General features: G+C 39.9%; 1 protein-coding gene across 2 annotated transcripts in view; it reads left to right on the forward strand.

Moving 5' to 3' along the window:
• The window catches only part of CDADC1 (cytidine and dCMP deaminase domain containing 1), a 47,213-nt gene that overhangs the window by 11,558 nt on the left and 8,603 nt on the right, over window positions 1-27,052 (forward strand). Inside the window, exons 5-10 of one of the 2 annotated variants that reach the window (XM_081547537.1) lie at window positions 173-742; window positions 4,757-4,806; window positions 7,550-7,719; window positions 9,659-9,848; window positions 12,222-12,282; window positions 19,046-22,363. In XM_081547537.1, the coding sequence (XP_081403663.1) occupies window positions 173-742; window positions 4,757-4,806; window positions 7,550-7,719; window positions 9,659-9,848; window positions 12,222-12,282; window positions 19,046-19,119 (1,115 nt within the window). In that variant the 3' untranslated portion in view covers window positions 19,120-22,363. Of the gene's footprint in view, window positions 1-172; window positions 743-4,756; window positions 4,807-7,549; window positions 7,720-9,658; window positions 9,849-12,221; window positions 12,283-19,045; window positions 22,364-27,052 lie in introns of those variants that run through there. The other variant, XM_081547536.1, reaches the window with a different exon arrangement.

Consider the following 27,052-nt stretch of genomic DNA (forward strand, 5'->3'; position numbering starts at 1 on the left):
TGGCCTGTGGCCATAGTTTGCCAACACTCGGGCTATATTACTGGTGATTTGGTAGTAGACATTTATTACATTGGGACCTCAGGATCTACTGCAGTGATAGGATGGATTTATCAAGAAAACCCTTAATTTCAGCAGGCATCTGCTAACTACCTTTCATATTTTTGTATTTCAGCTGGAGTTAATCGAATTTCATATTGGCCTGCTGACCCAGAAATAAGTTTGCTCACTGAGGCTTCTGGTTTCGAAGACGCAAAGTTAGATGCCAAAGCAGTGGAAAGACTGAAGTCAAACAGTCGGGCCCACGTGTGTGTCTTACTTCAGCCTTTGGTTTGTTACATGGTGCAGTTTGTAGAGGAGACCTCTTATAAATGTGACTTTATTCAAAAAATTTCCAAAACATTGCCAGACACTAACTTTGATTTTTATTCTGAATGTAAACAAGAGAGAATAAAAGAATATGAAATGATATTTTTGGTTTCCAATGAAGAAATGCATAAGCAAATACTGATGACTATAGGTTTGGAGAACTTGTGTGAGAATCCGTACTTTAGCAATCTAAGGCAGAACATGAAAGACCTTGTCCTTCTCCTGGCCGCGGTAGCTGCCAGCGTGCCCAGCTTGAAACACTACGGATTTTATTGTGGCAACACCGAACACAGTAATGAAATTCACAATCAAAGTTTGCCACAAGAAATTGCAAGGCACTGCATGATTCAGGCCAGGTTACTGGCATATCGAACTGGTGAGTTATACGCTTAGTTCCTAAATTGGGGTTGATGGGGTCGTGTTTGTGTCAGACATAAAGTGGTGTTCATTCCACTTCTGGTAGCGTTTATTGACTCTTAGATACTCAAGTGTTGCTGCTCATACCAGTACAGAGAAGTGAGTGAGACCCTTGAGTAGACAGCTCTTTTAGAGCAGTTTTAGGATTTCTTGTGGCCTATATTGGATGCTGCATTTCTAAATCAGGATCTAATTCAGCCCTTTCTACTTCTTGCTTTTATCATTTCTCAGTTGAATGAGCCCTCCACTAGAGAAAAGACAGAAAGAGAGAGAACCAGAATTATTCCTCTTTTTTAACTGCTCAATATTCTATATGTATTCAATATTTAGTAAAAACTTAAAAAAAAACTTTAAAAATATGAATTTCAAATAACCAGTAGAATCAAAGTAAAGAAAATTTGGCAGATTCTTCCAATTTCTGGTATGTTTTCAAACACCAAGGGGAGAAATCAAACATTTTTACTTTATTAAGTTGTACGAGTGTGTATGTGAAGAAGGAAAATATTACTTGGGAATTTTACCTTATCATGATAAAGGGTGGTATCTATATTTCCAGTTACAGAATAGTGTTTTTACATCTTACCAGACATAACATTTTTGAAAGTAGAATGATGATCCCTTTTTAAAATGTGACTTTGAAACAGGGAAAAGAAAATGCCGGCAGGAGGACTGTCTGGTGAGTGGGCTGTAGTAGGGATTTTTAAACTTATACCAAGAAGAGAAGGAGGAGAGAGAAAATCTTCAGAGAAAGTCCATACAGATGCACTGGTCTGCATTACACGCTCAACAAAGACCACGGGTTGAAGTAATTTCGGTAAAATGGAGGTTTTCAAAAGGCAGCTTGTCAGGATCACCATAGAAACCTTTATTAAAAGTGAAAGTGAAGTCGCTCAGTCGTGTCCGACTCTTTGCAACCCCATGAACTGTAAGCCTACCAGGCTCCTCTGTCCATGGGGTTTTCCAGGCAAGAGTACTGGAGTGGGTTGCCATTTCCTTCTCCAGAGGATCTTCCTGACCCAGGGGTTGAACCCAGGTCTCCCACATTGTAGGCAGATGCTTTACCATCTGAGCCACCAGGGAAGTCCTACGTATAAATGTTCAAATTCTAACCCAGACCTACTAAGCCTGATCCCTGTGGGTGTGTCCTAGGCCTGTGAATTTTTAAAATTCTGCAAGAGATTCCAACATTCAACAGGGTTAATCATCACGTGATTCTTAAAAGAATTTGATTCTACTACAGGCACAAACTGTGTGATGCCAAGCAACTGTAGGGTATCGCATCTTATCTAGCTGGTTTAAATGTGAGTTTTGATTTTTTTTTTATGTTCCGTTTTCCATTAGACTGGGCATTTTCCAAAGCTGACAATTATGCCTTCCTCCTGAACCACACAATGTTGATGATGAAAGTAGGTGACATAGCCAAGAAAGCTTAACTGTTTCAAATCATAACTCAGCGGTTCTCAACTTTCATTTGAGGCGATGCTCATGAGAAGTCTAGGTTCCCAAGTCTGCTGCCTCCCTTGGAGAGGTTAATTCAGGGAGTTTCCATGGGAGTCAGAAGTCTGCCTTTTGAACAAGCATCCAGTGATTCTGATGCAGTTGGGCTGTGGACCACACTTGGACAAACCCTGATGTGACCACAGTATTGGGAGTGAAAATAACCACGCCTGTGTTCCAAAACAATAGCATAAAGAGTCCTCTGACTTTCGGTGATCAAAGGGTCCAAGGAGTTTGGCTCAGTGATTACAAGTTGACCTTTCCTTCAAGGGTATACAGAGAAAATCCTGTGAGTGAGCAGATCCTGGGTGGCAATTTATAGACATGAAAGATTTTTTTTTTTTAAGAAGTTTAACATAAAAATTACAGATGTGAAAAGACTTTTGAGAAATGACCTCATCTGTCGTCCAACCTTGAGGGCTGGGTGAAACCTACTCCATTGCATATGGATGAAATTTTATTCCGATTTCAAAAGACATGTAGTAAAGTATATTCTCTTGGTGAAACTAACCTTAGCTAAATAGTGGAGCTTAGTTTAAAAATCACGTTTTGGGGGCTTCCCTGGTGGCTCAGTGGAAAGAACCCACCTGCCAATGCAGGAGACACGACTTCAATCCCTGGTCCAGGTAGATCCACATGCCGTGGGACAACATAAGCCCGTGTGCCACAGCTCTTCATCCTGTGCTGTAGAGCCTGGGAGCTGCAGCTGCTGAGCCCATGTGCCCCAATTACTGAAGCCTGGGCAACCTAGGTTAGAGCCCATGCTCTGCAACGAGAAGCCACCTCAATGAGAAGCTCTCGCACGGCAACTAGAGAATAGCCCCCACTCACCGCAATTAGAGAAAAGCTTGCACAGCAATGAAGACCCAGCACAGCCATAAATAAAATTCTAAAAAAAAAAAAATCACATTTTTTCGCCCTCTTGACAAGATTTAGTCTGTCCTTAGACTGAAACAGAAAAGTGGCTCCTGGACTGAAAATAATATGAAGAATACTTAGTGGTAGGAAAAGTAGACTTGATATGAAGAATTTCTTCCCCTCCCCCCCATCTAGCAAATAGATATTCTTATTTCATTAAAATCATATTACTCTGTTTTTCTTCATTCAGCAAACGGTTTTTGAGCTTGTACCATATGTTAGTCACTGCCCTGAGCTCTCTAGATAAAGTCAATATTTTTAACTTTTAAAATTAAAAACTTGGGGTTTGAAGAATTTCTATGAGTTTTTCATTTTTTGTTCCAGATTTATGCATGTATTAAATACAATTTTACTTAGAGGTTTTCATTTTTAGCTTCTGCTACTTGCCTTAGAAATGAACATAAAGCCATAATTATGTTCTTTTATCCTCATGTTATATTCTGAAGATCTTGGAAGGAACAAACCTTTATTTATCCCAAAATCCCTTTCCTGACAGTCTCCACCTCTAAAGTGCATTCCTGCCACACTGTTCCTCGATATCATGCTCCTTTCCTTTATAGCCCAGCACACCGCCTTTGCTTTTGGATTCTTTCTTGTTACCACCATCCTCCCACACCAGACCATGAGCTTCATGAGTGTAGGGACTCAGGTATTCAGTAAAGGGAATTTTTGGTTATGAAATGCTTCACGTCAGAGGGAGGGAGGCAGGTTGGGTGAAGAGACCTAAATCTTAATCACTTAATTGGAATATGTAGAATTTCTGTTTTGGTTTTGTATTTTCTGTTTAAGGTTAATAGTTTAAAGAAATACAGCTTTGCTTGTTGCAGAGAAATTGGTTCTGCAGGGAAATTTTAATCTAGTGCTTATAACTTCTGCTACTTGATTTAGAAACGAGCATCATGTCACCAACTTGGCATTCTTTTCCCCACAAGGTAAACTCTGAAGGTCAGGGAAGGGACATCATTTTGTGTAAATTAAAATTCTTTTCATGTACCTTCGGCAATATATATATATATGTTATATGTGAAGGCCCATAATGATATATGTTTATGAGTTTGAACTTTTTTCATAGTAAGAACACGTCCATGAAATGTATTTTCCTTGATGAGAGCACAAAAAATGCTAGGAGAAGACAGATTTGATTGCTGTGAACGGTTATTACACCAAATCCATTCTATCTTACTTTCATCATCTATTAGAAATAGGTATTTAAAAACTGACTTGGTGGAAATTCAGTAAAGCTACCCTCAAGTCTGGTTACAGCTTTGAAGTCACCCAAGTGTGGGCACTGCCACTGCAGTGATCTCTGCACACACGTCATCTATGACTGGGTTGGTAGTGACACAGTCTATAGTTAGTTCATACCTAGCTCCCATATTCTATGCCTGACAGTATTTATTCTCATACTTTTCCATAATCAGTGAGGTTGTCAAGGATTGCCACTACATTTTAGAAGTATATTTCAATAAATACATGTTTATTATTTTGGGGAAAACAATCTGTTTCTGAAACTAACAGATATTGGTTTTCACTGAGTCACATGCCATGTATCTTTCAGAGGATCATAAAACAGGAGTCGGGGCAGTCATCTGGGCAGAAGGAAAATCTGTAAGTATGAAATTGATTCTTTATAATCATTTAAACTTGATTTTGTTTACCATGTTTTGATCTTAAGTGCATGACATTTTGTTGACCCATGGGGATTAATATTTCTTATTAGGGTATTTGTTAAGTTCTAAAAACATTTGCGCTTTCTTTCAGCAGTTTTCTAGATAGATGCAAACCTTCATTCAATGCCTTCCACAGGACAGGGTAGATTCTGTGCCCCAGTGAACAGTGGGGAGTTAAAGGCCACATACTCCAGCCTTCATGGCCTTACACAGTCTAGTGATGGAGACAGAGGTAAAAAAGAGACGGGTATATAACTGTAATCATAACATGACGCTGTGAGAGCATAGAGGAGGCCTCTTTACTCTGCTTGGAGAAATGAGTAAAGCATTCTTGGAGGCGGTCAGCTGCTATTAGTCTTGAAGAATGAGGAGGAGTTCATCAGCAGAGCAAGTTAGTGGGACTGGGAGGGTAACACGCAGAGGTAATGCATGAGAATATGGGGAAATGCAAGCGATTTGGCACATTGGAGTCCAGAGGCCTGTCTAGTAGAGTAGCAAAAAAATGAGGCTGCACCATGAAGAACTTTGCATACCATGGAGAGTGTAGACTTTATCTTTTAGAGAGTGGGGATACCCTAGCATAGCACTAACCAGCAGAAATAAAAAGCAAGCCACATATGTGATTTAAAAATTCTTAGGAGCCACATTAAAAAAAATAAGAAACAGGTGAATTAATTTTAGGAATAGACGTAATCATCTGTCAAGAAATATTACCATTTCAGCAGGTAACCAGTATAAAAATATTGGTTAGTATTTTTAATAAAATATTTTGCATTTGGGGGAAGTATTGAGTCTTCATAATTCTATGTGTGTTTCATACTTACTTGCTGTTGTTTAGTCACTTCAGTCATGTCAGACTCTTCTGCGACCCCGTGGACTGTGGCCCACCAGGCTTCTCTGTCCTTGAGATCTTCCAGGCAGGAATCCTGGAGTGGGTTGCCATTTCCTTCTCCAGGGGATCTTCCAGCACCTCTCAGTTTGCGCTGACCCCATGTGGCTAATGGATACTGTATTGGACAGTGCAATCCAAGAATATTTTAAGTGGAAAAGTGATCAGATTTGCATTTTAAAAATAAAGTGGGACTAGACAGGAAATAGGGAGATTAAGAAAAGAGATGATCCTGGAGAAGGAAATGGCAACCCACTCCAGTATTCTTGCCTGGAAAAGTCCACGGACAGAGGAGCCTGGTGGGCTGTAGTCCATGGGGTTACATGACTGAGCATGCGTGCATGAGGGTGGAGGGAGATGGGTTGGTAGCAATAAACTGGTAGAACTAAAAGAAAAAAAAGAAAAGAGATGATGAGGACTTGAAATTATGGGGATGTGTTGCTATTGATACTATCACATGAGTAATTATAATATTAATATATTGAAATTTAGTGAGGTTTATAGCATTTTCCAAACTATTATGAACAGGTTTGGTTTATTAAATATTTCACTCTTAGAGTTGATAAAGCATTCATATTAACACCTAATATGCCACTGACCAGAAGAAATAAAAATGCCACTTATGTAGGAAGTTCTATTATATATATATATACACACACACACATATATATACACACACACACGTACACAATAGAGGCTCAGTAAACATAAAGATGAAAGTACATTATTTATTTTCCAACTATATATAATAGCACATTTTTAACCCCAAACAGAAATTGTTTAAAATATTTTTAGAATTTCTGACTTGCTAACCAGTAGCACAGCACAGAGCATATAATAAATTAACAATAATTTATAATAACATAGAGTACATGCTCTGTATGGACCACTATAATAGGTGTGCTTTAAGGGCCAGAAAAAAGGTATAAAACATGGTTTCTGTTCTCTAGGATCTTATAACCAATCAGGGAGGGACGTGTGAGTCAAGTGAAAACAGTTTGTGAATTAAGCTAATATTTAACTAACTGCTAAAATGAAGAACTGTCTTGAGATTATATACTAAAGATGATGAGCCTGCTTGAAATTTAACTTTGACAAGATCACCCTGCTGAAGGAAAATCTAATACTGCATTTTTCTGATGGCTCAGTTTATCACTGTTGTTCATTGTTGAGTAGCTAAGTTGTGTCTGACTCTTCGTGACCCCATGGACTATAGCAGTCCAGGCTTCCCTGCCCTTCCTTATCTCCCAGACTTTGCTCAAACTCATGTCCATTAAGTCAGTGATGCCATCCAGCCATTTCATCCTCTGTCACCCCCTTCTCCTCCTGCCCTCAATTCTTCCCAGCATCAGGGTCTTTTCAAATGAGTCGGCTCTTTGCATCAGGTGGCCAAAGTATTGGCACTTCAGCTTCAGTCCTTCCAATGAATATTCAGGATTGATTTCCTATAGGATTGACTGGTTTGATCTTGCTGTCCAAGGGACTCTCAAGAGTCTTCACCAGCACCACAAGTTGAAAGCATCAATTCTTCAGCATTCAGCCTTCTTTATGGTCCAACTCTCATATCTGTACATGACTACTGGAAAAACCATAGCTTTGACTATACGGACCTTTGTCAGCCAGGTCTCTGCTTTTTAATACGCTGTCTAGGTTTGCCATAACTTTATAGTGTATTATGGAAAAGTGAATCCATTATACAAAGTGTGATGCTAGGCTAGGCTTTAAAGATACAATGTAAGATGCCTTTACAGAATGTTGAACACAGCTTTGTTGGTTCGCTCACTTTCCATAGAGAAGTTGTGATGGGACAGGCGCCATGTACTTCATAGGATGCGGATATAATGCTTTTCCTGTTGGATCCGAGTATGCTGACTTCCCGCACATGGATGACAAACAGAAAGACAGAGAAATAAGGAAATTCAGATACATCGTACATGCGGAACAGAATGCCTTAACATTTAGGTATGAAATCTGTTTGTGTGTATTTTTTATAAAATGTAGCAAGGGTTAGTTGAAATTAACTTGCATTTTGCTGTAATTTATTGCCTTTTTAAAAATTCCAAGAAATACCTTTTCAGAAGTCTTACTTGGTTACTCCAGTCTTACTTGGTTTTTGCTATGTGACCAGAGGCCATTGTCAGGGATCCTCCAGGCCTTCAAATTTATCAGGCAAATCTTTTTTCCTTTCTTCCTTCTCTCTCCAGGATAAAACTGCTTGAATTTTGTCCTTAGGGTCTTGCATATTTCTGCATTATAAGATCACCTTTGTTTTCTAAATTCTGAGCATGTATTTATGAATATATAGATTTTATTATGAACCAAATTGCTTTAACATAGTTTTTGTTAGAGATTATTGCTGGCATTACCTCCTTCTAATGTTAATTTAGATAATTTCCACAAATATTTCTCAGCATTTACCATTTAGTGGGTGCTCTTGGGAGATTCAAATCTATATGAGTCATGGTTTCTGTCCTGAGGAGTTTATAGTCCAGTGTGGGATATAAGACTACTCAACCTAATATCGGAGAAGGCAATGGCACCCCACTCCAGTACTCTTGCCTGGAAAATCCCATGGACGGAGGAACCTGGTAGGCTACAGCCCATGGGGTCGCTAAGAGTCGGACACGACTGAGCGACTTCACTTTCACTTTTCCCTTTCATGCACTGGAGAAGGAAATGGCAACCCACTCCAGTATTCTTGCCTGGTGAATCCCAGGGACGGTGGAGCCAGGTGGGCTGCCGTCTATGGAGTCGCACAGAGTCGAACACGACTGAAGCGACTTAGCAGCAGCAGCAGCAGCAGCAACCTAATATGGTCAGTTGTGTGGGCAGGGCCAACACAAAGTGGGTGGAAATTCAGGGGCTGCAATAGATGGAGAGGGAGTGTGAGGGAAAACCTTTATGGAGAAACTGGCATTTGAGCTGAGCTTCAAAGGTTTGGTAGGATTGTGGCAATTGAAGATGCTTACTTGAAGGGAAACTATTCTTGCCTGAGGCATAGCAGTGGTCTAGAAGTTGGAAAATGCTTGTGTGTTTAGGAACATAGATGTTCCAGTTAGGCTGGACCACAGGCTAGGTTGGGACTGACAAGTGAGGACCTTGAGTTTAGACTTCATTTGGTAGTAGTGGACGAATGGAAAGACATTGACAGAGCTACGGTAATGATTCCTTAGGTTGCAGGTGTACAGTTTGAACAGGCTGGATGCATACAATTCTGCTTCCCTGGTCCAGGGGAACAGAAAGAGAGTCTAAACTGAGGACATGGATGTGGAAGGCTGGTGATGGGGAGCATAAGACCGAGAGCTTTGTAAACCACAGAAACCAGAAGTACAACTCCTCTATCCTCAGTCCTAAACTACCCCGGTGTGCAAAATTTCACTACACAGGTTTTTTCCTTCAACTCTTCATTACAGATTTACTTGCTTCAGTTTGTCAAATCCAAGTGTTTGTTAAATAAATTATCCTATGTGAGGTAAAACAGTAAGGGAACTATAACTCAAAACAGAACTCTAACATTAATCAGTTTAGTAAGCATTTATTAAATATCTGTTACGCACCAGATAAGAGGTAGACCTTCTGGCTACCAAGATGACTTAATGTCTAATCACATATGGTACATTCTCAAGGAAAGCATTAGTTCTGGCCCCTAATTCTGGCTATATAAAGAGTTTCCTACTTAGAAAGCATTATTCCCTCTTTTCATTTCCTTTATAGTCTAAATACTGAAAGTCTTGGCATTGACTAATTCAGCAAGAATAAGGCTTGATCATTATTGTGTATAATGTTGTAAATCTGTTTCCAAGTGGCTCAATTTTAATGTTTAAAGATTTTTCTAAAACATAACTTACCCTTTTAGAAACTACCTTCCTAATTTTTCATATGTATATATATATTTTTGTAGGTGTCAAGAAATAAAACCAGAAGAAAGAAGTATGATTTTTGTGACCAAGTGCCCTTGTGATGAATGTGTACCTTTAATTAAAGGTGCAGGCATAAAACAAATCTATGCAGGGGATGTAGATGTTGGAAAAAAGAAGGCAGACATCTCTTACATGAGATTTGGGGAGCTTGAAGGTGTCAGCAAATTTACAGTAAGTAGATACACATTTTTTCAAATATACTTTGTATCATGTTGATAGCTGTTGTTTAGTCACTAAGTCATGTCCAACTGTTTTGTGACCCCAAGGGCTGTAGCCTGCCAGGCTCCTCTGTCCATGGGATTTTCCAGGCAAGAATACAGGAGTAGGTTGTCATTTCCTCCTCCGGGGAATCTTCTCGACCAAGGGATCAATCCCATGTCTCCTGCATTGGCAGGCAAACTCTTTACCACTGAGCCACCTGGGAAGCTCATGTTGTTAAGTTACTTTGCTGCATATTTGAAATTAGTGATTCTTACCCTTTTAAAGAGTTTCAACAAAATATTATCATTGAGTTTATTTTTGTGTGCAAGCACTTGCCTAGTCACAGATGTTCAGCTTAGGATCTGCCTTATGAATATATATCTCTAGAGAGGAATTTTACCTTGACCTCGTGCTGTGCTGTGCCGAGTCTCTCACTCGTGTCGTACTCTGAGACCCCATGGACTGTGGCCCATCAGGCTCCTCTGTCCGTGAGGATTCTCCAGGCAAGAATACTGGAGTGGGTTGCCATGCCCTCCTCCAGGAGATCTTCCCAATCCAGGGCTCCAACCCAAGTCTCACATCGCAGGTGAATTCTTTACCAGCTGAGCTACCAGGGAAGCCCTTGACCTTGCAGACCTTGAATTAGTTGGTTCTATAGTGCCATCTGGTGGCTAACAAAAGAAAGTCCCTGACCCACCTCTTCCCGCAGCCTTTTTTTTAAATTCACTAGTTCAGTTCAGTTCAGTCGCTCAGTTGTGTCCGACTTTTTGCAACCCCGTGGACTGCAGCACACCAGGCCTCCCTGTCCATCACCAACTCCCGGAGTTTACTCAAACTCATGTCCATTGAGTCAGTGATGCCATGCAACCATCTCATCCTCTGTGGTCCCCTTCTCCTCTCGCCTTCAATCTTTCCCAGCATCAGGGTCTTTTCAAATGAGTCAGTTGTTTGCATCAGGTGGCCAAAATATTGGAGTTTCAGCTTCAACATCAGTCCTTCCAATGAACATTTCAGGACTGATCTCCTTTAGGATGGACTGGTTGGATCTCTTTGCAGTCCAAGGGACTCTCAAGAGTCTTCCCCAATGCCACAGTTCAAAAGCATCAATTCTTCGGTGCTCAGCTTTCTTCTAATCCAACTCTCACATCCATACATGACCACTGGAAAAACCATAGCCTTGACTAGACAGACCTTTGTTGGCAAAGTAATGTCTCTGCTTTTGAATACGCTATCTAGGTTGGTCATAACTTTCCTTCCAAGGGGTAAGTGTCTTTTAATTTCATGGCTGCAATCACCATCTGCAGTGATTTTGGAGCCCCCCAAAATAAAGTCTGCCACTGTTTCCCCATCCAGTTGCCATGAAGTGATGGGACCAGATGCCATGATCTTAGTTTTCTGAATGTTGAACTTTAAGCCAACTTAAATTCAGTAGTAGATAGTAGTAGATAGAGGTGAACGTAGTTTAAGATTACACAAAAGAAGGGTATACACACACACACACACACACACACACACACACACACACATGCATTTCTCATGAGAAAAATCAGGAAAAAATTAGAAGCAATCAGTATTTGATATTCCCAAAGAACTGCTGAGATGGTAATTGTTTTGTGGAAAACTCAGAACTTTAATTCCTCATGGTTTTTTTAAACTACTCTGGTTTCTAAAAACCTTTCTCTTTTTAGAAATAATCTCAGGCATACAGAGACGTTACAAAAACACTACAAAGAATTTTTTTCCAGAAACACTTGAGAGTTAAGTTGTTGCCATGATGCCAAGTCACTCTTAAATACTTCTTGTGTATTTTCTCAAATAGTAGATTATCCTACATAACCACAGTACAACCACAAAACTCAGGAAATTTTCATTAATATGTTGCTACCATTTAATCCAGAGTTCAGTCAGGGTTTACCAGTTGTCCCAATGAAGTTCTTTATAGCAAAAGGATCCTGTCCAGAATCATGTGTTGCTTTTTAATGATAATTCTGGCACTTAATGTAACTTTTATATGCTATAGTTTGTAGTAAGTACAAAAGGCATATAATAGTACTGTTCATAGATTTCAACTTGACTTTTTGAGTCCAGGGTTCCTGGAACATGTAAAGCACCTAAAAAATACTTACTAAACCATATATATAAGACTCTCTAAGAATATTGATCCTTAATACAGCAGTCATATCATTCAGGGTCATCCAAAGTTGTTTTTAGGGCTTGGTTGGTATAACACACTCACTTTTCTTACTGTTTTAAGCTGTTTTAATATTTGAAAGCACAACGCTGAAATGCTATTTATTAAAACCTGCTTAAACATATACATAAAATATTTGTGTCCTTTTATAGTGGCAACTGAATCCATCAAGAACTGGTGTTATTGAGCAAAATGAGCCTGAAAGCAGAGAGAGTAAGTATCTACAAGTCCTTTATTGAGGTTGACTTTGTTGCTAAGAAAAGAAAAATAGTGACTTATAATGATCAGGTGTTGGAAATTGCTGTGGTTGGAGGTGGAGCATATTCTTTTTGCAGATTAGATTTTTGCCATTCAATTTGTGCACAAACACTTGTGTATCGACTATATGCTAGATGTCATGGGAAGTGCTGATTAATGACTAGTCCTATGAACTCTGCAGTTTAATACAAATAATCATGCACAAATTGAATTTATAAATTAAATTTATGTGCGACTATAGGCAACAGTGCTCTTCTATACCAAAACAAAAGCCTTTTGGGCAGTTAGAAAGGAAAAATACATATAATTAATACAGATGGATCTAGGGTAAAATTGTGTGGTTTTGTACATTCTTGTTAGAGTAAAGCCACATTAGCTCAGATTGGCCAGAGAATGGAAATATCCTGGTTATTTTGATAATCTAATTAAGAGTCATCACAGTTACCATAAATGAATTACTAGTCTTCAGAGTTTTACTGCTTATATATTAACACATATTTTTAATGTAATATAGCCTTTAGGAGACCTTGCAATTCCTCATGGATATTATTTTGAATATGAATTATTACTGTACAATATTATTTTTAAATATTAGTTATGTTATCTTTCTGTTTGGATTCAAGGTAAGTAGAAGTTCAATATAATAAGTAAAATTTTCTTGATAATAACAATGATTTGATTACTCTGAAAAATCAGTAAATATGAAAGTCTTTATGAAAATAATGTCTATGTGAATATCCGGATTTTCTGTGTTCTAACTTAGCTTTATTTTATTCAAGTAGTGAAATTTTAATTTGCAGTCTGGAAAAAAAGTACATATCCAGTCCCTCTTTCTTTTTAAAAATTTATCAGGGGGGAAAACGTGGTTAAAGATAAAAGGAAAGGAAAAAATATGGATCTGATTAAAGAATATATATTCAATAATAGTGTTCGAGGGAGGTGAGTTAATAATTCCCTGTTGTTAGGGAGAAGACACAAAAAAGCATTAAACATAAAAAATGAATTCATTTATCTGTGTTAAAATAAAGAACATCTGTTTGTCAAAAGATAGCATTAAAAGAGTACAAAGGCAAGCCATGAAAGAGGAGATTTTTGCCACTTACAATCAAGATATATAGAACAGTATTACAGACTCTATGGGAGAGGGCGAGGGCGGGATGATATGGGAGAATGCCATTGAAGCATGTAAATTATCATATGTGAAATGAATCATCAGTCCAGGTTTGATGCATTGATACAGGGTGCTCGGGGCTGGTGCACTGGGATGACCCGGAGGGATGGGGGGGGGGGTTCTGGAAGGGGAACATATATACACCCATGGTGGATTCATGTCAATGTATGGCAAAATCAATACAATATTGTAAAGTTAAAAAATAGGTAAATAAACTAATTTTAAAAATTAAAAAAAAAAAAGAGTCTTGTAGCCAGGATTCCCTGTCCCTAGATCACTAAGGAAGGGGAGATGTGCTGTTGGGGGATGTCCTGAGGTGGGAAGGAGGGGTTGTGATGGCGAGGGGATGAGAGGAATGCTTTCATTTTGCTGGCAATGCTTTATTTCTTGACCTGGGTGATGGTTAATTATGTTTGCTTTATGACTGTCCACTGAACTGCAGGTTTATGTTCTGTATGTATTTTTTAACAAATACATATTTGTTAAAAAAATTTGTTAATATGTATTTTTTGTATGTATTCTTATATCAGTAAATAATATCCTTATCTCTTCTTCAATTTTATAAGAGCTTGATTGAGGTATAATCTATATACCATAAATTTGCCCTTTTAAAGTACAGAATTGGGTGGGTTTTGGTAGATTCAGAGTTGTGTAACCATCACCACAGCCTAATTTCTGAATTTTCCATCAGCTCAAAGAGAATCCTCTTGCCCATTTATTAGTCATCCCTGTTTCCTCCTACCTCCAGCCCCAGGCTACCAAAATCTACTTTGGTTTTTTGGATTCATATATTCTGGCCATTGCTTTTAGATTGTTCCTCTTTTCTCATATATACATTCACTGCTGTAAATTTCTCTCTAGCATTTCTTCCACTGAATGCTACAAATTTTGATAAGTTGCATTTTTATTTAGTTCAAAATATTTTAAAATTTATCTTGAGTTTTTTGGGTTTTTTTTTTTTTGACTCATTTGTTATTTAGCAATGTATTATCTAACTTCCACATATATTTTGGGATTTTCCAGTTATGTTTCTATTAGTCATTTCTAGTTTAATTATATTGTGGTCTGAGAGCAGATATTGTATGATTTCTATTCTTTTAAATTTATTAGGGTGTGTTTTATGGTCCAGAATGTGGTCTCTCTTGGTGAACATTCCATGTGAGGTTAAGAACAATGTGTACTCCAGTGTTCTTGCCTGGAGAATCCCAGGGACAGGGGAGCCTGGTGGGCTGCTGTCTATGGGGTTGCACAGAGTTGGACACAACTGAAGTGACTTAGCAGCAGCAGCAGCATCTATATGGTTAACACCAGGCTATGGTTAATTTTAAAAGCTCTTTATGTTGGGAACAATTAAATCATACTAAGAATGATCAGCCTAGTATTATTATAAAACTAGACTGGGTACTTTGTGAACTATGCCTATTATTACCCTTAGAGAGAATGATTGATATGATACTCAATGGATTTGTGGTAGTAACTTATAGCCTTGGCATCTACCAGGATGGATAGGAAGGTGTAGCCTGGGATTCCCATGAACTCAAGGTCATATATATAATAAATTAGAGGTAAAGGATTTACAACAGACCATAGAAATTGAGACAGGATATGAGGAGACAAATGCCTGGCTGGAATGGATTAAGTATTTTGTGCGCACTTGAAATAAGAGCAACTGTTAATGCTTGTGCAACAGGTAGGCCAGAGTCTCAATGGTACCATTCCCACTCAATGGACCTCAGATGCTATGGGCATAGAATGCATGATACTCCTCTTTCAGGACAATATGGCCTGGGGTAATAAATCCTGCAGGACCTTGTCACTAATGTTCGTGACTGTGAAGGGTCCTAGGCCTAACCCCCAAGGACTGTCAAACCCCCATTCCATGATGCGAACTATACCTCGTGCCTCTCTAGTGTTGTGGTCCTTTAATGGACCGGAACTTGGGGGTACAGAGTCGACTGATAAAAAAGTGAAAGGAAGAAAAAAAGAGGCTGAGCTGCATGAAGGGGACAGAGGAGGGGGGGGGGAGAGAGAGAGAAAGAAAGACATGGGGACCAGTGCTCTGATGGAACAAAGGCCTTTATTCAACATATTGTGAGCATATATATACTCTCCTACAAGATAGCCCTTTTTAGCAGAGACAGGGATCAAAAGTCTAACAAGTCATCCAGAAAGCCAGAGGCTAGAATCATTCTCAATAGAGGGGGTTGTAAAAATTACTTTACATATAGGAAGGGAAGAGTTGTAAATGGCTGCTGTTCACCGTATGGAATTTCCATACGAATGAGATACATGAATTTCTATTATTCCCGAAAGCTGGCTCGCCAGCTCTCTGGCACCTGTATTCAGGTGCTGTTAAGGAACATAGAATTCATGCAAGACTGAAAACAGCACACAGGAAGCCTCCTGTTAAATGTATCCTGACACTCTAGGTGGGGGGAATAGTTAGCATTCTTGGGAAATATGTCCGGGTGCAGTGAAGGCCTGTCCTTTGAGGGAATGAACAACCATTCTGCATTAACTATGGCCTGGGAACACATCTGGTGTTGTGCAGGACCATTGCTTGAGACTCTACCAGCCAACTGGAGTGGAATTTGCACCCTAGTTCAATTGGCTATCCTTTTCACCCTGGCATTTTGACACTCGGATCCATCTCTTAAGCAGACTAACCATAGAGCCAAAAGGAACACTCTTGCCCCAGGTGGGTCATTTGATCCATATATATATATTCTATTGGGGTCCCTAGAGGTATTCCTAATGAATCCAAGGCTAGAAACCAAATAGCAGCAGGGTTCGAGTCTGTGTTATTCTGGTGGTCCACCGTTTATAAAAATGTTGAGTGGATAAACTGTATTTACTATAACCAACAGAGGTTTGTAAACTATACCAGAGATGCTCTAAGGGGAATAGCAAAACAGTTAGGTGCTACCAGCAAAATGGCATGGGGAAAATTGACTGGCCTTAGACATGATTCTGGGCTTCCCTTGTGGCTCAGCTGATAAAGAATCTGTCTACAGTGCAGGAGACCTGGGCTCAATCCTGTGTTGGGAAGATGCCCTGGAGAAGGGAAAGGCTACCCACTCTGGTATTCTGGCCTAGAGAATTCCATGGACTGTATAGTCCATGGGGTCACAAAGAGTCAGACACGACTGAGTGAGTTTCACTTTCACTTTCAGACATGATTCTGGCAGAAAAGGGAGGAGTATGTGTTATGGTAGGGTGTCAGTGTTATACTTTCATACCCAACAACATGGCCCCTGATGGCACAATAACAAGGGCCTTGCAAGGTCTGACCACCTTGGCTAATGAGTTGGCTGAAAACTCAGGGATAGATGACCCATTGTCCAGTTTGATGGAACAATGGTTTTGGAGATGGAGAGGCATCATGACCTCTATCTTGACTACCCTTATTATCACACTTGAAATACTCACCCCAGTAGGGTGTTGCATCATTCCTTGTGTCAGGAGCCTAATACAAAGATTAATAGAAACAGCTCTCACCAAGCAGTCCCCCACAACCTATCATAACAACCTTCTATTCCTGGAGGAGTCTGAACATGAAAGTCATTTGATGCTACGTTCAAAGAAAAGAATAATCAACCATCATAAAAAGGGGGTGGGAACTGTAAGAAAAATATGGTCTTTTCTACCAAGAAGAAAGATTGAAGAAATGGAATCATATTAATTTTTTTTTAGTTAAATAGAAAGATATAGATATAGATATAGATATATGTATCCGGCTTGTGAATAAAATTCCTAAGATGGTGGGAAAAAAAAAACAACCAATGTGTATTTTGCTATTGTTGGATGAAGTAGTCCGTGGTTGTCAATTATATACAGTTGATTAATGGTTGAGTTCATTTGACAATGGGTAAAAGATAGTTACAGGTATTTCACAAGAGAAGAAACACAGACATCTAATAAACACATGAAAAAATGCTCAAAACTCATTAGCAGTCATGGAAATGCAAATTAAAATCACTCGGCAACAATGTTTACATCCCTATTGCTTTACCTACTAGAGTTGCAAAATTAAAGTTTGATGACACCAAGTGCTCATAAGGAGGTGGATTGTTAGAAACTTCTGTATATTGCTGGTTGGGCTGAAAATGTTTACAGCACCTTGGGAAAGCAGTTTAATGTTATCTTTGTTTGACCTCTAAGCATATGCCCTAGGAAAACCCTTACATGTTTCGTAGAAAAGACAGAGATAGATAATTCATTGCAACATTGCTCTTAAAAGCAAAAACTGGAAATAGCACAAAAATTTATCTCTGGAAATTAAAATATGACAGTGGAATATTATAAAGCAGTGAAAGGAAAATGAATTACATCTACATTCTTAAACATGGAAGGATCTTAGAAATATAATGCTAAATGAAAAAATCAAGTTTCAGAAGACTAAATACATTATAATACAACTTCTATATAAAGTTCAACAAGAAGGCAAATAGTGTATTGGTTAGTACATGTGGCAAAATTATTTTTAAGAAGTAATGGAATGATAAACGATTCAGCACAGTGGTTACTTCTGAATAAGGGTGACAGAGGGATGGGATTAGACTGGGGGGGCACATGCGAGGTGGTAACATTCTAGTTTTGGGGGTTGGGTAGTTGGTTCTTGAGCAAACTCGGAGAAAGAGTGGAGGACAGAGGAGCCTGGGGTGAAAGAGTCGGACACGGCTTAGTGACTGAACAACAGCAAAGTAGGTTCTTGAGTGTTATTATTAGGCTTTAGGACTCCCTTCTGTATCACACACAGTCTTCTTTTTTTAATGTTTCCAATATTACATAATAAGAGAGAGAGAGAAGGCTTTCCAGATCTATTCTCCCTGCACCCTGATCCAGGTGTCCTTAAGACTGGGAAGAGCGAGGCGAGCACAGAGGCTTGGAAGGCAGGCAGATCCCTGGAAAGACAGAAAGCAGCAGGATAAAAGGAGACTTCCAAAGGTGGTGGATATACTTACCATCTTCAGTGTGGTGGTGGTTTCTCAGATGTGTGCTTGTGTTGAAACCCATCACATTGTGCACTTTACACACGCACTGTGTATGTCCCAGGAAAGCCAGGGAAATCAGGTCATGGGGCGAGGGGGAAGCCAGGCCCGTCTCCCGCCTGACCACGGTGATGTCTGCTTGCCTTCCGGTGGGAGAGCGTGGGGAGGGCAGAGCGTCCCCTCACACCTCCCTGCCCCACAGACGGCTCCCGTCTCTCCCTGGAAGACAGATGGGTTGTTTTGTCTCCTCCAGCCTAACAGTAATAACTTTTCCCCAAAAAAGTTTTGTGAATTGTTGTCTATACACTGTTGATGAATCCAGTTTGTAAAAGGTCAGATGCATTGTGTCACCTGTGAGTGACTTATCTAAAATCTGTTCTGTAACAGTTGAGAATTTTAAAGGTAAAGTCAATATGCCCTTGTTCATTTTTATTTATTTTTTTAAATATTCCTCTTTAGCTTAAGCGTTATTTTGATCTTACAGCTTCTGACTTGAACAAATGCTCATTTCTTTGAAGTGACATTTTTCTGACGTTAAGTTATTCTTGACCGCCAGATGGCGTGTTGGGACCTGTACCCCTGGATGAAGAACCGCGCCAGAACAAGAAGCTGCGTCTTGCAAACCACTAAGAAGTCTTGTCTGAACAGGGGGGAAGGCCTCAAGAGTTTTTATTGCACTTTTAAAATCCAGCCTTGTTAACTCAGAAAATAAGAATGGATTTTGTAAATAGTTGAAAAAAATTTTTAAAGGAAGCTAATTTATTATTAGCATATGAATGATACTAAGAATATTTTTATTTAGATTTATTTGTATGTTTTCCAGAGTATAGTGGTGTATTCTTTTCTTACACTGAAGGAGGTGTCAATCATTTCATGAGACCAGTTCAGTCGGCTACAGGGATTGATTTCTCCTGGTCTTAGCTTCAGGGGATCCAGTCTGAAAGGGGCTGGTTCATTGGAGGTCACATCTCAGCAGAGAAGTACACACCTTTTCAGAAATATTAATCCCTTTGGATTATGAAGGTGATAATTAGTAATCTACTCCAGGGAAATAAACAGCAACCTGACCATTTTTAAGTCAATGTGTGACTCACCAAAAGGCCCCATTTATACCCAAAGCTTTCTGGTAATCAGAATTTACTTGATTAGCATGGAGTCAGAAAAATGAATTTGGTGGACCTGGTCTCCATTATAAAAGTGTGTTCCTAACAAGGTTATTCATTTTTTTTCAGTCTTTCACTGTGTAAAAATCATGATCACTTGTTGGACTCTGGTGTTGCATCACTGATTCAGGGTACCAACAGGAAGATAGCATTATTCTCAGACAATATTATTCTCTAATCTCACTGACTCTTGAAACCACTAACAAGAGAAGAAATATTTCAGTCTGTAATTCCATTCATAAATGCTGCCCATTATCCCCTCCATATAACTAGCAGAGAGCGTTTCAGGGCTTTGAATAGAAGGCCTTATAAAAATATTTGCAAACCTTAAGAATACTGAAAGTCTTGACAGTAAACATGATGGTCAGTTCAGTTATTTTCCAAATTGCTCTTCATGAGTCCTCTCATTTTTTATTTGTTGAGGAAACTTGCAGAAAATTAGCCCAAAGATAAAGGCATAGGCTTTGTACTTTCCTGGAGTTAGGGAGGGAGCCGCATGGCCGGCGGCCCACAGGCAGGCCTGGGGTGTGACAGGCTGTGTGCGGGGAGTCAGCTTCACCTCTGCTGTCGCCCACTTTCCTCCCAGGGCATCTCATATCCTCACAGGGCCTCCTACCAGTCTCAGGAGTGTGCATAGGACATCCCGCACGTGGACTGGTGCCCCTGTTCGGACAGCAGCCCGCTTAGCCTGTGTTGTGTGTGTGTGTTTGTGTAAATTTTTTTTTTTTAAACTGCTGAATCTAGTGCCTGCAACAGTGTCTGGCAGGTAACAGGCATTCAATAAATATTTGTTGACTGAATGACTGCTGGACACTGGCTAGACCCTGGAGATGAGACGTGTAAGAAATGTTCCCTGACAGAAGCTTGCAGTCTTGTGACAGATGTAAGCGTAAAGTCACATATTAATAATAGTGCTTCTCAGAGCGGGGTCCCTGGACCCACAGCGTTAGCCTCATTTGGGGACTTGTTAGCAGTGCATTGTTAAGCCCTAACCAAGACCTGTTGAATCAAACTCCGGGGCTGGGGCAAGCATTCCCTCAAGGTGACTCTGAGGACCTTCAAGGTTGAGAACTGCCCTGTGGATGTAATTGAAGAAACAGTGGTGGAAGGAACACACAAGAGGACAGGCAGACACTCGGGTGAGTCACGGAAGAAGGGCCTGTAGATGTGGAGGCCCTGGAGGGGCTGCAGGGAGTGGTCAGGCGAATGAGATGAACATCTGAGAAAGTAATGGAGATGGGTGATCACCTTGGGAAGTAGGAAAGGGAAGCGACTGGGAACTCACACAAAGATTGCTAATCTGTACCAGGAGCCCCCTGGGGCAGCAACAGTACTGCCTAAAACCTAGTCACCCACAGTCAAGAGGGCTCACCCCTCAGGCTGAGAAATTGGAACTTGCCCTTAAAAATATATCATCATTAATTTCAAAGATTGGGAAGACAATAGTAAATGCATAATTTGAAAAAGAGCTCTGCATTTGTTTACTGCCAAGGACAACAGCTATGCCGACTGGAGGTGGGGTGAGCACAGGCCTGGCTCGGCCCTAGGCTGTCAGGTGGGGTGCATGAAGGTTTACCTGTATCAGATCACTGCCAGCGCTTTTTCTTTTATTCAACTTTTCCATGGGTTTCTCTTCCTCAGTTACTTAATGAGTTTGAGAACACACCTTCTCGTAAATCTTCCTCGGTTTATGCATGAACTGTTGAGCTTTCAGATCTATAACAGCAGTCTGCTTTAAACCCACTTTAGAGCTATGTTTTGAAGTTCTGGTATAGCCAAGAGTGGCCGCTTAGCATTGAGCTGCAGCTGTTACTACTGCTTCTTACGGTCAAGGAACAGTTTAGAACCTTCATTTCATGTGTCATATTAAGGGGTTTTTCGGCGATCATTTAAAATTATTACATATTTTTGACATAAGAAAAGTGAAAAGCCCTATTAATCAGTACCAGTTGAAAACAAGGCCTGTTTAAAATGGAATACCCTTTAGAAATGCTTCCATAAAATGTGTTTACCCTATTCAATGAACTGCACTTAAATAGACTCAGATTTCAAAGGAACTTAGATCTCATCTATTTAGAATACTCCTTTGCAGAACTGGAAACACGAGTGTCCAGAAGGTGAATGACTTCTTAAAGTCTAGCTCAGAATGTCACAAGGGCCTAAATCAGTATCAGCTTTGGTTTTTTTCTCTCTTTGCATTTTCAGTTTCGTTTTTAATGTCAGTGCTCATTTGTCCTGTACCTGTTGACATATTAGCTGATTTTAACATGTAGGTGACAGTAATAAAAGGCTTCTATCATTGTAAATTAAGTCATTTTTTAAGTAAAATTACACCTACACATTTTAAATGAGCAAAATAGATCTATAAACCTTTCTTTGAAACAGTAAGACCCACTCTAGCTTCTGTATCACCCCTCCCCTGAGGCCACCAGGCTCAAGGATTTTAGCTGATTACTTTGTATTTGTCTCCAAATCACATGTTCCTTAACAGTGTTCCAGTTTTAGGTATTTTCATTTGAATTTACATCGTGGAAGGGCTTTCTTTCACCTCCCTCTCCTCTGCACACACTTCCATCTCTCCATCCTCCCAATATTGTTTCCTTTTGGTTGCATCAATATTCATTGTTTGGTATTATGACTGTAAATGCTACTCACAGCTTTATCACGTTGTGTACTGTGATGACTTTCTGTATAAAATGTATTTTTGCGCATTTCAAATTTGTCTTTTCTGCACGGGGCTGCAGGGACCTTGATTTTGTATATCTTATTGCTAACCTGTAACCAAACCCTTCTCCCAGCTGTGTAACCTTCTCTCAGTATTCAAGCACATTGGGTGTCCTAAAAAGTTTTTCTTATTGAAGAAGTGCCTCCAAGGGCCTCTGACCACCTCCAGCCTGGGCTGACCAGTCACTGGACCTTCTGCACTGCTGTCTTCCTGGGTTCTCCCTCCGCTGCGCTCCTGGAGTGGGGGAGGGCGGGGACAGACAGCCTCCACCTTCTTGAACTGGAACCCCCAGAATCCAGACATTTTCTCCGTTGGGGGACATATCTTTCAGAAGGTCCCTGAGGAAAGGTACATGGTGGTGAGATGACTGTCAGACAGACTATTGCTGGGGAACAGTTTGGATACTATGAGTATCTGTGAATGTCTTTATTCTGCCTTCAATTTTTAGATAGTTTGTTGGGTGTAGAATTCTAGATTGGGAATAACCACCACCCCCACCCCGCCTCAGAATTCTGAAGGCCTTGTTTCAGGATCCTGGTTACACTACTGGAATGAGTTTCAAGGTTTGGGCTGTCAGTCAGACTCACAGGATTCAACGAGGGCTGCTGGGCAACATATTTCAGGACAGTATCGAGCAGAGTACAGCCTCATGCACGTTCCCAGGCAGAGCGCCCGACTGGCATCACTGAGTCCTCTGTTCTGTCTGTCCTGAGCTTATGTTTAAAACAAAGAAAGCCAAAACTTCACTCTCCTTTTATGATTTTAGGGGCATAAACAGAGGTAAATTAATATGTTTGTTCACTTCCCCATTTTCATATTTTCTGTAATGTTTTGGCTTTAAGCATGAAATTCCTTTCCTGCAGTCATTTTAAATAATTAATGTATTTAGTATAAATGGGCTCAGTTGCTTCAGTTGTGTCTGACTCTTTGCAACCCTACGGACTGTAGCCTGCCAGGCTCCTCTGTCTGTGGGATTCTTCAGGCTCCTCTCTCCATGGGAGTGGGTTGCCATGCCCTCGTCCAGGGGATCTTCCCAACCCAGGGATAGAACCTACATCTCCTGCATTGCAGGCAGATCCTTTACTGCTGCACCACCGGGGAAGCCCATTTAGTATAAATAGCCACCCCCTAATATTATATATCTTTCCCCTGGGGATAAGCCCCAAAGATACTGTGTCAGAGGAGTATGTGTTCTGCTGAGGGCTATTTTTTAGATGATGAAGGTGAGGAAGAAATACCTGAAAAATACAGATTTTCTAAAACACAATCTTTGGGGATAAAGAATTAAGTCTATTCAACACCACTATAGCATTTGGGTGTCTTTCTATTTGTTATCTCTGATTGTATATTTTAAAAGGCTTGAAAATAGAAACACTTTACCAGGCTAACCATGTATTTTGGTTCATATGAAACATCGCTGGAATTGGTCCACTAGGTGGCTTCAGGCTCAAGTTTACTTGCACAGTATATATCTGATAGAGTTAATGCCTCAAATATACAAAGAACTCATAAAAGTCAACATTAATAGAACAAAGCACCCAGTTTAAAAAAATGAGCAGGGGATCTGAAGAGACAAATTTTCTAAAGAACATATACAGATGATCAACAGGCACATGAAAAGATGCTCAGTATCACTAATCAGAGAAATGCAAATCAAAATCACAAGAAGATACCATCTCACAGCTGTCGGAATATTCTGTGTTATCAAAAACACAATAACAGATGACAACAGAGAAAAGGTAACCATTGTTCACTCTTGGTGGGAAGGAAATTGGTGTAGTCACTGTGGAAAAAATTGGAAAAAAGTATGGCTATTTCTCAAAAGAAATTAAAAATAGATCTACCATATGTTCTAGGAATTCTAATTCTGGTTATTTATCTGAAAAAATCAAAGCAATTATCAGAAAATATATACGTACCACTACAATCACTGCAGTATTATTTACAATAGCCAACCCAAGAGCCCATTAATGGATAAAGAAGATTATACATACATACATACGTACAATGGGATATTACTCAGCCATAGAAAAGAATGAAATCTTGCTAGTTGAGACAACGTGAATAGACCTAGAGGGTACTATGCTAAGTGAAAATAAGACTTAGAAAAACAATTATTGTATGACTTCAATTATTGGTGTAATCTAAAAAGCAAAGCTAATGAACAGATAACAAAACAAACAGATTTGTAAATACAGAGGAAGAAGTAGGTGGTCACCAGGGAGGGGTGTGGGAGGAGGGAAGAAACAGGTGAGGGAGATCAGGGGTACAGACTTCCAGAGGCAAACAAATAAACAGTCTTGGGTATGAGATGTGAGAAATGTAGTTAGTAGTTAAGTAATACTTAACCGTGTATGATGACATACCCAGACTTACTGTGTTGATCATTTTGAAATGTGCAGAAATACCTAATCTCTATGTTGGGAAACCACAACTACCAGTATCGTAGGTCAATTATAGTTCAACAAATTAACTCATAGTAAAAGAGATTTGTGGTTACCAGATGCAGTGTACTCCGGGTTACAGGCAAACTTGGCCTTGGAGTACAGAATGAAGCGGGGAAAAGGCTAACAGAATTTTGCCAAGAGAACGCACTGGTCACAGCAAACACCCTCTTCCAACAACACAAGAGAAGACTCTACACAAGGACATCACCAGATGTCAGATTGATTATATTCTTTGCAGCCAAAGATGGAGAAGCTCTATACAGTCAGCAAAAAACAAGACTGGGAGCTGACTGTGGCTCAGATCATGAACTTATTGCCTAATTCAGACTTAAATTGAAGAAAGTAGGGAAAATCACTAGACCATTCAGGTATAACCTAAATCAAATCCCTTACAATTATACAGTGGAAGTGAGAAATAGATTCAAAGGATTAGATCTGATAGAGTGCCTGATGAACTATGGACAGAAGTTCGTGACATTGTACAGGAGACAGGGATCAAGACTATCCCCAACAAAAAGAAATGCAAAAAAACAAAATGACTGTCTGAGGAGGCCTTACAAATAGCTGTGAAAAGAAGAGAAGCGAAAAGCAAAGGAGAAAAGGAAAGATATACCCATTTGAATGCAGAATTCCAAAGAATAGCAAGGAGTGATAAGAAAGCCTTCCTCCGTGATCAGTGCAAAGAAATAGAGGAAAACAATAGAATGGGAAAGACTAGAGATCTCTTCAAGAAAATTAGAGATACCAAGGGAATAATATTTCATGCAAAGATGGGCACAATAAAGGACAGAAATGGTATGGACCTAACAGAAGCAGAAGATATTAAGAAGAGGTGGCAAGAATACACAGAAGAAAAAGATTTTCATGACCCAGAACCACGATGGTGTGATCACTTACCTAGAGCCAGACATCCTGGAATGTGAAGTCAAGTGAGCCTTAGGAAGCATCACTACAAACAAAGCTAGTGGAGGTGATGGCATTCCAGTTGAGCTATTTCATATCCTAAATGATGACGCTGTTAAAGGGCTGCACTCAATATGCCAGCAAATTTGGAAAACTCAGCAGTGGCCGCAGGACTGGAAAAGGTCAGTTTTCATTCCAATCCCTAAGAAAGGCAATGCCAAACTACCGCACAATTGCACATATCTCACACGCTAGCAAAGTAATGCTCAAAATTTTCCAAGCCAGGCTTCAACAGTACGTGAACTGTGAACTTCCAGATGTTCAAACTGGATTTAGAAAAGGCAGAGGAACCAGAGGCCAAATTGCCAATATCCGTTAGATCATTGAAAAAGCAACAGAGTTCCAGAAAAACATCTACTTCTGGTTTATTAACTATGCCAAAGCCTTTGACTGTGTGGATCACAACAAACTGTGGAAAATTCTGAAAGAGATGGGAATACCAGACCACCTGACCTGCCTCTTGAGAAACCTGTATCCACGTCAGGAAGCAACAGTTAGAACTGGACATGAAACAACAGACTGGTTCCAAATAGGGAAAGGAGTACATCAAAGCTGTATATTGTCAACCTGCTTGTTTAACATATACGCAGAGTACATCATGAGAAACGCTGGGCTGGATGAAGCACAAGCTGGAATCAAGATTGCCAGGAGAAATATCAATAACTTCAGATATGCAGATGACACCACCCTTATGGTAGAAAGTGAAGAAGAACTAAAGAGCCTCTTGATGAAAGTGAAAGAGGAGAGTGAAAAAGTTGGCTTAAAACTCAACATTCAGAAAACTAAGATCATGGCATCTGGTCCCATCACTTCATGGCAAGTAGATGGGGAAACAGTGGAAACAGTGAGAGACTTTATTTTTTTGGGCTCCAAAATCACTGCAGCCATGAAATGAAAAGACACTTGCTCCTTGGTAGAAAAGTTACAACCAACCTAGACAGCATATTAAAAAGCAGAGACATTACTTTGCCTAAAAAGGTCCATCTAGTCAAAGCTATGGTTTTTCCAGTAGTCATATATGGATGTGAGAGTTGGATTATAAAGAAAGCTGAGTGCCAAAGAACTGATGCTTTTGAACTGTGGTGTTGGAGAAGACTCTTGAGAGTCCCTTGGACAGCAAGGAGATCCAACCAGTCCATCCTAAAGGAAACCAGTCCTGAATATTCATTGGAAGGACTGATACTGAAGCTGAAACTCCAATCCTTTGGCCACCTGATGCAAAGAATTGACTCATCGGAAAAGACCCTGATGCTGGGAAAGATTGA

The sequence above is a fragment of the Giraffa tippelskirchi genome, chromosome 12 (genome assembly GCF_054371585.1).
Source record: "Giraffa tippelskirchi isolate mGirTip1 chromosome 12, T2T-mGirTip1v1.2.pri, whole genome shotgun sequence".
Classification (NCBI taxonomy): Eukaryota; Metazoa; Chordata; class Mammalia; order Artiodactyla; family Giraffidae; genus Giraffa; species Giraffa tippelskirchi.